This window comes from Notothenia rossii, assembly GCF_949606895.1.
Source record: "Notothenia rossii genome assembly, chromosome: 9".
Lineage (NCBI taxonomy): Eukaryota > Metazoa > Chordata > Actinopteri > Perciformes > Nototheniidae > Notothenia > Notothenia rossii.
The window spans coordinates 31286609-31301145 of NC_136907.1; the positions used below are offsets into that span (position 1 = coordinate 31286609).

Consider the following 14537-nt stretch of genomic DNA (forward strand, 5'->3'; position numbering starts at 1 on the left):
AGGTCACACTCTCAATGAAACTGTGTGCAAACAGGAAGTTTTCACATGGATGAGGAAATCTGCTCGAAAAGTCTGCCATACATTCTGCAGAAAGCAAAAAAAGTCAGATTTGATTTTATAATCTAATTTTGTGACTTTCTCTTTTGCCAGCAGGTGTTTTCATCTCACAGGTTGGGATAGGATCACATCCTTATTTAGTTTTTTATGATTGTTGACCATAATAACCATCAGCTACAATGAACAACATTTATTTTGAAAGATTAACATTAATTTACAGATTGGCATCAACAACACAACTCAAAGAAAATAAGAATTAAATTGATAGTTAGACTAATCTGCTACTGTGTTAAAGTTGCTTTTATAGATGTTGTCAGGTACTTTGGAAAGCTTGCAAAAATCCAAATATGTTTTTCAATCGACAATACATAATCAAAATGCCTAAAAGGTATAAGCTATACTGAAGCCACAGCAGAGACATCAGAAGGTATAAGTTTAGCAGGTTACACTAACACTACTTTATTGTAGCAGCAGTAGAGCTTTTAAATCGTGTTTTTGGTCATACAAAGAGTTGCAGGCATAACTGTATATACATTTCTGGATAGAATCATCCAGATGTTTCTTCTCTGTGTCTTGGAGCCTCCTTACAGTGACAGGGTGTCTTTGAGAAGCCTTCTCACTGTAGTGCTGACTGAGGTGCCCAGACAGTCTGTGATCTGGTAGGTGATTTTATAAAGATACGGCTGGACATCTTTGAGACTGGTGTCGAAAACATTGTCCACTTCAGACTGGGTGGGCATCTTTGGCAGGTATTCATGTCGGTTTATGACCTCGACAACATTGATCACCTTCTCGCCAAGCTTCTCTCCCACTTTCTCCCTGCAGATCTGCCTCTCCTGCTCATTGGCCAGGTTGACAACGTTGACCTTGATGCTCCACACTTCCCAGGGAATACATTCGTCAGAAAAAGGCCAGCGAGACTTCTTCTTCTGGTAAAACTCCAGGGAGATTTGCCCCATGCCATCGCTGCCAGTGTTGCTCAAAGCGTCCTGTAACAAAAAGCATGTGATACAATCGTCAAAATAACAGGCCTGCCCAAGCATTACAGCCAACAATCAGACATTTGAACCACCAATTACCTTAAACTCAGACACAGCTTTACTGATCACTCTGTCCAGCTCTTCGGAGGACACTCGGACGAAGGTGAAGTCGATGAAGTCGCAGTCGATGTCAAGTGTGCCCACGGTACCTATGGAGTAGGTGCCCTCCTTTTTGTAGTGAAACTTCCCGGAGCTGCGATGCAGTAAAATGGTGTGCAACAAAGCCAGCATAGCTTCTTCCACCTGCCTCGCCTCCACTGTTACTTCAAGAACCTCTGAGCGGCAATTCATAGCTAATTAATAAGTATTTCCATTTACTGACGACGACAGATGATGACTCCTGTGTCCGAGCTTGATTATGCTCGGTGAATGACGAAGATACACTTTGTTTACCTCTACAGATGGGCGGCGCCTATCCCTCACGCTGAATTACACTGCATTAAAACACAACATATTAGTTTTCATAACGGCTAAGCTAACTATAAATGCCACGTGTGCGAACGGACGACTGGGACATTGTAATAAAAGCTAACTAGCTAGCTAGTTGTTTGCTAACAAATGGGACACCAAGATGTAGTAATGATGACAGTAGGACAATCTACGGCAAGTCACGAGGTTCAGAATACTGAAGTAGTAACTGAATAGTTTTTTTCTTTCTTAACCGCCTCTTTTAAGTGAGATTTAGTTTTGGGTTATACAGCTCAAATAGGCGTTTCTGGTTGGAATAAACGTTACCACGAGGTGTCTGCAGTTGGAAAATAGGCTTATTTTCGCACAACGACCGGACAACAACAAACTCTCGCAAACAGTCGCATTGCATTCTGGGACTTACAGTTTGTGCCACATATCCGTTTAGAAACGTCAACTTTGTACAGTCACACCGAGCCGCAAAGCGAGTCCAGCGGCAACAACTGCACTGCCCCGCTTTCAGGATGTTTACTCGGGACTCTGGTTCCATATCTGGATATCGTGCGGCAGAGTTTAACTTGAGACTTCGGAAATAGTTCCTGTTTAAAAACTTTGGCGGCTCCATAGCTAATGAAGAATAGCTAGTTAAGCGAAGCGTAGCGAAGATTAGCTAACTAAGCTAACAACCACATTGAATGGGAGAAGGAGAGTGTGCTGTTCTCTACGTTTATTTTTGAACCGAAACTGTGGTATAGGTATAGGACAATGATACAATTATTGTAAACACCGTGCACAGACTTGGAACATATATACGGCTTTTTAAAGCTATTATGGGGCACTGCAACATGAATCACAATATGCATAGTTCGTTGTGGGGGCTGAGATCCGTGGTGATATCAGCTGTGGGAGATTTCTTTCACTGATTCCCCGACCGAATGGTCTATGAGGTTGCCAGGATATTTCTCAGAGGAGGTGTGTTAAGCTGCCATCATCGCTTTCATTTGCAAAGAATGTCCGACTCCGAAAGTTCCGGTTCATTTTTCGGTTTGGAGGACCCGCAGTGGTTATGCATGGTCACACTTTTCTTCGCATCCCTCGTTACTTTGGTACTGTATTTCGTACAGTATGTCCAGCGTCGGGGTGTAGGGAAAAGGCAGACAGCAGCAGGGGACAATGCGGCGAAGGAGGAAGCCGGGGCTCTGCTGGGATGGGCGCTGTCACAGAGGAGCTGGAAGAGTCAGTGGAGAGGAGCTTGGTGCAGGGCATTGAATGACCAATCGAAGAAGAGTGGGGTAAGTCTCATGATCAGCCAGCCACCACTCTCTCTGTGGCAGGCTGGTGACTCTAATAAAGAAGGTGCAGTTTGCATAGGATGTGACTGTGATTTCATGCATCCTCTCACATGGATAGTTGAGGACCCAGCAATAGAATCTCCCCTGTCCTTTGATTAAAGATTCAAAGGTTTACATATACACATCGGCTAGCCTGTGGACGATATTTGACATCTGTTTCAAAGTGGACGTCATCAATCTCCCATTATTCTGGCTTCTTTTTAATTACATCATTTTAACATTTGCACCTTCATGCACCACCCTGCTTTTTTCCTGTTCCTAGGTATTATCACGCGGGAACATATGCATTGCCAATGTGATGCATCACAGCCCAGATCATTGCTCATTTGATTGCAACAACTTTATTTTCTTCCCTTGTGCTGTTGTTTGAATGTTTCTGTCCTCTTCCTCATCAGGGTCCTGTTCGGTTAACATTCGAAGATGATGACCTTGAGGCGTCAGAACTAATGGTCAGCCAAGTATCCAGCTTTCAAAAGGCTGCAGGAAAAAAGGTAAACTGACCCTTTGTTTTAGTAATACATAAGAGCTTTTTCTGGGAGATACTGTAACTGCATTCATTATTATATTGTTGAGTGTTGCGTCCCCTTCCTCCAAACCACAAACACATTGGATTCTGTTTATATGGCAACTTCAGCATTCATCTGGGTTAAAGAAGCAAACACTCACGTATTTTTTATTTCCTTGTTTGTATACTTAAATACAAAACGAATTCTTCAAGTCAATCTCCCCTTATCACATTGAGTGGAAAAGCTCCACCAGAGCTGCATTTAAACATAGACAAGCACCAACTCCTGACTTTGGTTACTTGTTGTACAAACGCTTCCCTCATTAACTTGCTAATTAATCGGCATGGCCTTTTTTCATGTGTCCACATGCTCACTCAAAAATCCAGCAACACTATAAATGAATACCCCTCCTTAAAAAAGATTTGAAGAACTTGTATGATGCTTCAGTCATTCAGATAATGTTCCAACCTGCTGCTGTGTGCAAAACAAGCTGCCAGCGGAGGGCTTTTATTTTCTGACGGTTCAGATAGGGACTGGCTGTGTTGCTGGCCTGATCGGCTTTGCAGGAATCCCAATGCAAACTCAGCCATTTCTTTCTTTGTGACCATCATGTTATGGAGCAAAATACCAGGTGCTCTGTTGGGGAATGCAGGGAGTTGTGTGCGTGCGTGCGTGCGTGCGTGCGTGCGTGCGTGCGTGCGTGCGTGCGTGCGTGTGTGTGTGTGTGTGTGTGTGTGGGATGTGCATCTCCATCACTGAGGCCGATGCGATGCGCATCTCGATACGGTGCCACGATACGATACATTAACGATACCTTTGAAACACCAGGCGATGCGATACGATACGATTCACCCCTGTTACGATACAGTTCGATACGATTTGATTCAACATTATGCGATTCGGGGCGATACGATGCGATTCAACACGATGCAAAAATAATGATACTTCAATATGGTACGACAGAGGATTTTTGTTTTATTCCTTATATGCAGCAAATCATACATTAACAAAAAAGTGCTTTACATATTTGGTACTGCACATCCCATCATGCCGTTTATTTTTTTACCTAAAGGCTCTCCAGAGTACAATTGTATAACACCTCACAGTTAAACAATGTAAAGATGCATTGCTCATGATTAACAATGTGCAAATAACAGCTACCATAGAGCAATGCCCATACAGCTGCCAGCCTGATGTGCTTAACACTCAGAGGCTAACTCACCAGTGAGCAGAAAGCAGTGGTTTCTATCTGAACAATAAAGAAAACAAATAACCTTTCACAAACAGGTATTTCATAACTGCTTACAGTAAGGAAGACATTTAAATTATTATTGGCCGTCACAGGCTGCTGTAAGCTAAACACCTCTCTCTGACAGAACACCTCACTGAGTGATTTAACTCATATGTCTCACTTTCAGGTTTCTCTTTTCAGCCGCAGACCCCACGTCGCCTCTTTATGTGCGTCGCTAAGTTCCTCGTACTACTTGTGTACTTTAAAGCGGCTCGGCATCGTTAACAATTTGCGAGTGATTTTTCAAGTTGACCGTCTGTAGTAATAGTGCCGCGCACATATACCATCAGGACGTTACTGATGGGGTGCGGCTGCGGAGTGATACTGTGTGTATGCAAGTCCGCATCTAGGACAGATCTATGTATCATGGCTGTAGACCTGTTAAGTAATAAAGATACCTCATACAAAGGTCTACGGATACCTTATTACTCTCTATGACCTGCGGTCAACTATATAGCATAAATGACTATTACACCGTCTTTCTTGAACAATCCGAAGTGTTGCCAAACGTTTGATTTGTAGGTATTTTTCGGTGCTCTGTGTTTCTCTTTCTCCTCAACTTCCGTGTGTGTTGATAACTGAGACTCTCGTTCTCCGTAGTGGCGAAGCAAATATCAAAGATCGTCTCTGCTGAGCGTTGACAAGATGAGGGGATTTTATATGAATGAATCGTTTTTTTACCGATGCAAAGACGCTACGCAATCGATGCATCGCGAGTTCAACCCGGTTCAACCCAAACTGTAGCCGATGTGCACTCTTTCAACCGGTGCACTCGCATCTTGAACGTTTATGCCGGTGCACCGATGCGAATCGATGAATCTTAACATCTCTAGTGTGTGTGTGTGTGTGTGTGTGTGTGTGTGTGTGTGTGTGTGTGTGTGTGTGTGTGTGTGTGTGTGTGTGTGTGTGTGTGTGTGTGTGTGTGTGTGTGTGTGTGTGTGTGTGTGTGTGTGTGTGTGTGTGTGTGTGTGTGTGTGTGTGTGTGTGTGTGTGTGTGTGTGTGTGTGTGTGTGTGTGTGTGTGTGTGTGTGTGTGTGTGTGTGTGTGTGTGTGTGTGTGTGTGTGTGTGTCACTGAGGAGGAGGAGCAGCAGACAGGAATGCAGCAGCACCTTTGTTTATGCTTAGTTTTCCCCTAACAGTGATGTAATGCCCAACTGTACACAAACACACCCATCTTCCACTCAAATCAGAATGAATGCAATGAGTGTTTTAAATACTTAAAGGACACTTTAAAGCTGTTTTATTATTAACTCTATTACAGACAAATTCCTTTGCAGTGAAAATGATTTATTGAATGTTCTGATCATGCCGTTGAAAGCAAGTACAGATGTTCTCCCTTTTCCACAGTTCTGTGTGAACTTCATCTAAGGCAGATGCTTTGCTTCTGCACCAGTTTAGCAGAAGTCTGTTTTGTAAGACTGGTTTTGTTTATTAGTCTGTTCATGCTATGTGTTTCTTGCCTAAGACTATATACACACGGAACACATGTATTACAGGGCTGTACCTAGGGCTGGGCGATATATCGAGTTTACACGATACATCGTGGATTGCACTCCATGCGATGCAAAGCAATTTTGTTAAATTGTTTCGTTTATTAACGCTAAAACATAGCGTTTCGTGAGGCGGTTGTCGTTGTTGGGTGAAAGGCAAACGGGAGCCTGCTCGCGCGAGCAGGCTCCCGTTTGCCCGTGAGCGCCGGGCAAAAAACTATCTTCAAATAAAAGAAAGTCACCGGAGGAGTTAAAGGAGAGTGACAGGGAGCATGAGAAGAAGAGGGAGAGAAAGTTTCAGCCAGCTTGATCGATGGAGTTGTTTTCTAGTGTTGCAGTGACGCGTCCTAAAACCCTTTTATAATCTATCGATTAGATTTATGATTCGAAAATTGTAAAAGTAGGGTAGACATGTAGATATTATCCGGCTGAACAAAACGTGCATTTATCAAACAGGTTTGTTTTCCACAGACCTTATTTCCAGCTATTTTCCAAAACCCTGTGGAGAAATCCCATTGCTTTTTTGTCGAGGGAACCAGCAGCTTACTTCCTGGTTTTAGGACGCGTCACTGCACCTCTCAATATGATGCCAATATAAACAAGGTCTTCTGTCGGCTCTGTACATCAATGCCGACCTATGCTGACAAGTAAGTGAAGAGTAGAAAATATAAAAGGTATTGGCTATAGGGAAATGTCCCAGCAGTTTAGGAGAATGAAGGTTCTAATCTAATCTAATACATAGCCATTACATGTCTAATTCCTGATAATGACAGGAAGACAGAAAGCGCATTATACTAATAATAATAATACTACTCATAATAATAGCAGACATTTTTGAACAATGACCACAATATCATTATTTTAATAAACCAAATATGAACAATTGAGGAAAATGAGGAAGAAGTGATGATTCAAATTTTGTAGTACAAGTAGTAATGTAGTTAGTGCATAAATTAATATTGCAACAAATGTGTTAATTTTCTTCATTATTAGTCGATTTTTTTAATGCAGACATATGTTGCAGGGACTACTAGAATCATTATACTGGCGTGACTGTAAACATCAAGTTTTTTTTTTTTTTTGAGGACATTTCAGAATATCGCGATATATATCGTATATCGCGATATAGTCAGTGTATATCGCGATATAGTCAGTAAATATCGCGATATCATTTAGAGACCATATCGCCCAGCCCTAGCTGTACCCAGTGTCCTTCTTAAAACATTTTTGAAGCTTTTAGTTTTTTAAATTAAGCCGTTTCCATGTTATAACAGCATTTCGTTAAATCAATATGGGAAACAATAACAGTTTTTTTGTGGTTGTTTAAATGTCATTTATGGTGCTGTTAGAGTGCTTATAGACTGACCCGTTAATACAGATGCCGCCGCGCCCCCCCCCCCCCCCCTTTGTGCGCGGTGAGCTGGAGAGAAGGCAGTCTATTTATGGTGGAGAAAATATTGTTTAAAAAAAACCCTAACATATATGGATTGAATCAGAATATTGTGTTGGATCAAAACATATTGTACATTTTGAGAATTCTTACATCTATTACAATACATTTTGAGCTTTGGACAATGCTTGGATCAAACGAGCCAGAAACAACCTTAAGCATCCACCACTGGAATATTATTTCAGTAATATTATAATACTAGTAGCCTTATATTAGTGTAGTCTAATATTGATCGACAAATATTTAGATATAAATCTGGTTCTGCCTGCCTGCCTCATTGCACTCTGCCCTGCTGCATTACCATGTACAGTATTTGCATTCATAATGATCCTTTTTTGTTGCAGAGCTTTAGAGGCTTTATGAGACGAACTGTCAATGATGCCAACTTGGCGACCTACAAACTAGATATAGCAATCTTGGAGCTATTGCGGCTAGCTACTTTCATTGGAAAGAGTCTCTAGTTTTTTGTATGTATATATTTAATTTATCCATCCCAAGCTTACCTACCCAACTGAATGAATTCACACATTCAAGTAAATAGAAAGACAGCGCAGCATTCAAGTGTTTATTGAGAATTTGAACTTCAATGTTAATGGAAAAGCTCCAAACTTTTCTCTACAGCCCTTAGTATCAATAAATCCTTCTAGTTCCTTTTACATGTGGATAGGAAAACAGCACTTTTACAATAGCTTATTACAAATTCTGGATATGTTTTCTTGTTACATAGAATAACTACATGCGAGTTTACAACGCTGTCCCTGCTTTAGCTCCAGCATTCTAACTGTATTTATTTAACACTCTTGCTTCACTTTGTCTTCCCAACAGGCCGCTTGCTGCAGTGTGATCGGGGAGAAGCTTCAGTTCTCTGTCAGTGCAGCCTTCACAGCCATGCCTTCAGCAGAGCCCTGTAAATACACAGTGTGTATCGCTCCACTGGAGCTGCAGGTAACTACTCTTTAGTTCCTTCTGAGGCATGTGTTTAAGTTTCATGAAAGTAAACAATACTTAGTTGTATCTAATAGTAAATATCCACTTAGCTCTGAGGCATTTGAAAGCAGACACTCTTTGGATGTCAATATGGTTTAGTTTATTGGGAGGTTTTATTGAACATCAATTGCTGCCCTGAGCTGGCTGACCGCTGGCCTGGCAGGAGTCTTAGATGAAATGGTGTGGTGTCTTTCTGTGCTTGGCAAATGTCAAGAAGACCTAAAAAAAAATCACTGTCATACTCACCTCCAAAGTTAGCCCTCTTTGTCTACATTGACATTCATCAAGGGCCTGTAGAGAACCATTGAAACACTGAAGTTATGACACAAATGACTAAAGATGACCTTGTCTTCATCTGAACATTGCAGCAATTCATTTTATTTATCATCCCAAAAGGTGAATCATGGTCTTTCCAAACCCTCTTTATGCATCAGACTCAGATGCGGTATTTAACTGAAGTGAGTGAAATGTTGTGTGATGGGATATGTAACAGCTTGTGTGCATCTGTGGTAAGCTTTCCTCCTGTTCTTACTTTCAGTGTTAAATCTGCACCAAAGTATGTATTCAAGCAGCGATACAAGCTAACCCAATTGTTTTAAGGCTATTTTTAAAGCAATAAGTTCCACCCTGATCTCATTGTGCCATAAATACAACTTGAGTGAGAGACTCAGGAGCTAAAGTCAGGATTAGAGCCAGGGTGCTTTTGTTTTGGTTGGGATCAGTTGTTGCGGCGGGAACATAAAGGAAGCCTCTTTTCGCTATAATTGTTTCAGCTTAGTCAGAGACGCCTTTCAAATGTCTCCATCCATCCACTGGAACATTTGTTAGCTTTTCACTCTGATCCATGCTAGAATAGTCCTGGCCCGTCATGTTAGGGGTGCTGGGATATGCGGACCAGAGGCCTCTGGTATTTACAGTGCAGGGACACAGCAATGCACCCGGTGAACTGTGGTGGGCCGCTCAGTGTACTTTGTCTTTAGCACACGGTTGCATCACATGGTCTGCTGCATGTGCTGAAGGACACACATGTGACATGCATCATCCCAAAGGAGTGGCACCACATTAAAGGTCCCATGTCATGCTTTTCCGGTTATTACCCGTCCCCTTGTGTGTTATGTAGCTTTTTATGCATGTAAACGGTCTGCAGAGTCACAAACCCTGAAAGTACACCCTGTAGCGAGTAAAACACAGAAAAGACCTGTCTATGCTGCTCAGAACGCCTCGTTGGACATTCCATTTATTTCTTCCTGAGTATAGTGACATGACCATACCGAAGTCCAAATGGACCAATCCGTGGAGCTCCTCACACACACACACTCACTCACTCACACACTCACTCACTCACTCACTCACTCACTCACTCACTCACTCACTCACTCACTCACTCACTCACTCACTCAGCCTTATCTTTTCTCAGCCGTGCTGAGAAAGCTGAAACTGCCGGCACACACCTTATCTTTTCTCAGCCTCGGCTCTGTGGATCTCCACTCACAGTTCGCCACACACTCACGTGTGTTTGCCCAGGCTGAGTCTCGCTGTCTCGCCGACCCCACTCAGCAGCCAGGAAACGACACCAGTAATCCAGCTCACACTGTCCGCTCCTCGCAGCAGCGAGCCCCGCAACGTCCCGCCAAAACGGCCCCCAGACCCCACGCAGCATTCTCATCTGTTTGTCATTACTGGTGTCCTTTTCTGGTTGCTAACAAATGCCATTGTAACACATAAACACACATCAGAGCACAGTGGGCTCACATGGACGGGAGTGGGGGGGGGGGGGCAGTGTAGGACAGAGAGTGAATACACATACTATACAGAGATGCTGTATGAGAAACATTGATCATGGTTAGTTTAGATGATCGGAGCTATTTGGATGGTTACAGCTTTTCCATAAGCATCATTGTATCTCTTTTCACTCCATGTGGATTGCGTTTTATAATTATGGTAGCCTCCCACATAACACTGTTTGTATGAAGTGATCCGGGTGGGATCAAAGCAGCCTGTGATATTGTTCTTCTGGATCCATCTAAGCATTCTCCTGCTCTCTGATGAAGCTTTGTTTGGCAGCACAGAGGCCGTTGTTCAGCCTCACGCTGGAATCCAGGCATGCTGGGACATGAAGGCAGGTTTCTGGCTATTTCCATTATTCTTCCATTTCTCTCTCAGATATGAGGATGTACACCTTGCTGATCTTTTCTAATGAGCGTTTCTTGTTTGTCAGTCTGGAGTTTGCATACGATAATTAGAGTTTACAGAGTTGACCAGAGCGTTAGTGTTTTATTTGAGATGAAAACTGGAGATATGTCATCTTCAGGGTTTTAATAAACTGATTTAGAATGCAAGGCATGCTTTTAGGAGAAACACCATTATGAAAATGTTCCTGTAGCTAATGGTATGCAAGATTCAATTCAAACAATCACATAAAATGTAATCTAAAGAATAATTACACTTCGTCACATCAAAGCGCACAAATGAATCCCATCCACAGGTTGCCGTGGAGAAGAGATTGAGAGAGTCATGTGCTGAGAATAGGTTTGATTCAGTCTGAGATTGAGTGTTGCCATTTAGGTTAGTCATCAAATGAATGCATGATATTTACTGTTATGAAAACTGTTGCTGTGGTGACAATTTAAGGCTTGCTTAATGGTTTGATATTTGAACATTTGATTCATTAAACAATACAACTAGACTGATGTGTTTTCAAATGAGAGGCCAAAAGTCCACAGGAACATATTTATTAAAGAAGTAGGTCATTATGTTCCACATCATATTTAGATAACCAATATATACATTATAAATGGCAGTTTTATTACTAAATATTTGATAGATGTTAGAATAAGTCAAGCTGATGAGCACTGAAGGCTTTCTGAGAACCCTGGCATCATAAGGCATTTTGGTTTTTCTCCTCTGTCCCTCAGCTGGACCTTCAGATGCAGGAGGCTAAAGAGGAGGTGAAGGTGATCTGGGGGGTGACGCACCTGGATACGGGGGTGCTACAGGTCACCCCCACCCTCACCCAGGTAAATGGAAGTCCTCTGAACATGTAACATTGTTGAAAGTGTACTTTATTTTTCGTAGTTTTTGACCTGCTTAGAGAAGTTATCTTTCGGTGAAAGACAGTCAATATTATGGCTGAACAACAATAAGAACTAATTGAAATAATTTCAATGACAATGCAGTTGCAATATGACCCCCAATACTAGACGGAATAATCCATACAAAAACAAAAAAACAGATATCATTGAAATGTTAAATTAAAAGCATGATGTGATTGTTATTTTTGATGGTCCGTACCAACAACATGTTAATGCAGTTCCGCAATACTTCACTCAGATTGATATTTAAAATATTAAGCCTTTAATTCATATTGAGCTTACTGTGATTTGGATATTGCACTAGTCCGTATTGCAATTTCAATAAGATTTCCATGAATGTGCAGTCCTAGTCAATCTGCTCCAGTCCTGTGGGACATGTCTGACTCTCTGACCTCTCTCTGTCAGGACCATGCCTCCTCCTGCCGTGCAGCGGCCCTGCAGCAGCAGCTGAGGGGGCTGCTGTGTGCGGCGCGCCCCTCTGTGCTGCTCAGCTGTAGGCCTGCTCAGGCCTCACAGCTCACGGTGAGTTCAGGATGCTGATGCATGACATCTCAACAGCTGCCAACGCACAACAAAGCAATGCAGACAAGTGTGTGCACGTCTGTCATCCCAGGCCTTTGATTGCAGTTTCAATATTTTTGTCATAGTAATGTTGTAAAATGACAATATGAAGGTATTATTGAACCTAATCCTAATTGATCAGCTGAAACTGCAACACCCCCTGGGTTTACAGAAGATTTTATAATGAGTTTACATATATAAAGTTTCATTTTAAGGTGCGTTTTAATACCCATAACTTCACTGTTTTGGTTTCACTCTCACTGTTCTCATTGTGTTGCAACAAACAAAGTTTAGTTTACAATAAAACAAAACTCAAAAAGCTGCTATACACTTCCTGTGCTGCACCAGCTAGCAGTTAGAGACCAGCTGGTAAACATAGTGTTATCATTAGAAGCTAATGAGACAGATATTTTGTGTGTTTGAGACTTGTTTCCACACCGGAGTAAGTTATTAAAATGTTCTAATATTTACTTTTATATCCGAGTGTCAAAAGGAAACTAATTAGAACTGGTATCACATTCCTTTTGATGGCAATACAGATACTGGAGTTATGTCAAATCTCCGAAGCTACTGTGTATCTACTAAAGCATAAACGATTCACAGTTTGTGATCTCGTTCTGCACATGCCCTATTAAAGCAGCCACTAATGTTTAGATTTTATTGACATTACCTAATGTCACGTGATGCTGATTTGATCAAGCCTCAAAATTAACACTGTTCAAATGTTTAGAATTTTCACTGAAAAACAGCCAAATTGTCTTTTTGAGAATAATGAACCAGGACACGTTGGAAAATATATCAGATACACTCATGTTCTTTGGCTTTTTAAGTGTGTGTGTGTGTAGAAATAACCAAATGAATATTTGGCTAAAAGGTGAAAACCGTGGCTACTACTGATGCAAACTCTCCATGGTCATAAAGACAATCCTATGCAAATCATTGGCTAGATTTCAGTGTGTCAGCACAGGTGATTTCCCGTCTATATTGTCTTTCTTAGGGCAGGGTACAAATACAAAGCACATTACAAGGCTTGGGAGGCTTAAACAAGTTAGTAGAAGTTTTATTCCCCTAAAATGTTGTATTTTTATTATTCTAACAGTGTTTAAGATGAATGATGCAATTTGACCGATTGAAAGGTGTTTTTAGTTCGGAGGTAGTTTTCAAAGCTCTTTGATTTATGTATTTTTTGTATAGAACTGTGTTGCTTATATTTGAAAAAGCTGGGAAATTCTACTTTACTTACATTGTTGCTAATAATATTTCACACTGTAGATCAACATTTTTGAGTTATTTACTTTATAATAATTTCTCAAATAGGGTGCACGCAACAATGTGGTTTCTCCCCCAAAACCCCCCCGTGCCCACGACTGGAAGCTGCTGGTGAAGAACATCCGGGTGACCCTGAATCAGGAGGAGAATGCTGCAGGTGGGTCTCACAGCTCCTGTCTTCATTCTGTCCACTCATTAACTGACCTCGGTCCCTTCTGTAACTCACATCTGCATCTTAACTCTGGTTTATTGTCAACAACTGCTAGAAATCCAAACATTTGATTTGTGTTTCATATCCGTCAAAAGTTCACTGCTACACTGAAACCAAAATAAATATAGTCTGTGAAGCAGAAATAAACGGGCCTCCGATTTGATGGTGGTGTCGTTCAGCATAGAGTGGTGCATGAATTAGTCCTCAAACCCAGAAATGAGTAAGCGATTTACCACGTTTGGTTAGTTTTTTCTTTAGAGTTTAGTTTTATAAAATAAAATATTTCAGTAAACACCCCACTCTTGAACATCTGTAGCCTCTGTGTCAAAAAGTCAGCGGTCGATAACGAGTTACTTAATGAGACAACTAAACGTCACTGCACCGAACATTAGCCACCTTTAGCTTAGCGATGGCGATGCAGCCATGTGACGTTGTTCCTTTATTGCCATTAGCTTTTTATTTCTTGCGATTGCATTTACGCTTAAGAAATCCTAAAAGTGGTGTTAATATGGGAGGATTATCCTGCTGAACAAATCGTGTAAGTATCTTAAAGGTTTGTCTGATACAAAGCTTATCTCTGCTATATTCTAAAATCCAAAGAACAAATCCTATTACTCTTTTTTGAGGGAGCCCTTGCAAGGCTAACGTCCGGGGCGTCCTTCAAAAACACGTCATCACTGTATATTGACAAGCCTCCACAATAGTACCGGCTGGTGTACAATGGTTTTGCTGATAATGTGGAGCTGATGAATAATAATCTGCATTAGTTATCTGTTTACCGACCATATTAACTCCACCCATCAACCTTCTTTAACAAATCAT

At 41.5% G+C, this 14537-nt stretch overlaps 2 protein-coding genes across 2 annotated transcripts in view; one reads left to right on the plus strand and one right to left on the minus strand.

The window, feature by feature from the left end:
• Nucleotides 1–232: 232 nt before the first annotated feature.
• On the minus strand, nucleotides 233–1825 carry atg101 (autophagy related 101). Its single transcript, XM_079652363.1, has 2 exons — nucleotides 1137–1825; nucleotides 233–1046 (listed from the first exon to the last, which is right to left on the minus strand). Exons 1-2 carry the CDS (start codon nucleotides 1386–1388, stop codon nucleotides 642–644), a joined length of 657 nt encoding a protein of 218 aa, XP_079508489.1. The 5' UTR covers nucleotides 1389–1825; the 3' UTR covers nucleotides 233–641.
• Nucleotides 1826–1963: 138 nt separating this feature from the next.
• c2cd2 (C2 calcium dependent domain containing 2) overlaps nucleotides 1964–14537 on the plus strand; it is a 38524-nt gene continuing 25950 nt past the window's right edge. The window contains exons 1-6 of the mRNA XM_079652362.1: nucleotides 1964–2797; nucleotides 3253–3348; nucleotides 8421–8540; nucleotides 11498–11599; nucleotides 12080–12196; nucleotides 13553–13661. Of these exons, the coding sequence (XP_079508488.1) occupies nucleotides 2441–2797; nucleotides 3253–3348; nucleotides 8421–8540; nucleotides 11498–11599; nucleotides 12080–12196; nucleotides 13553–13661 (901 nt within the window). The 5' untranslated portion in view covers nucleotides 1964–2440. The remainder of the gene's footprint in view (nucleotides 2798–3252; nucleotides 3349–8420; nucleotides 8541–11497; nucleotides 11600–12079; nucleotides 12197–13552; nucleotides 13662–14537) is intronic.

Excerpts from the sequence above, each read along its gene's own strand:
- atg101 (XM_079652363.1), bottom strand. The coding sequence starts at position 1,388 with ATGAATTGCCGCTCAGAGGTTCTTGAAGTAACAGTGGAGGCGAGGCAG. Across the intron at positions 1,047-1,136 it reads AAGCTGTGTCTGAGTTTAAG|GACGCTTTGAGCAACACTGG; the intron begins GTAATTGGTGGT and ends TTTTTGTTACAG.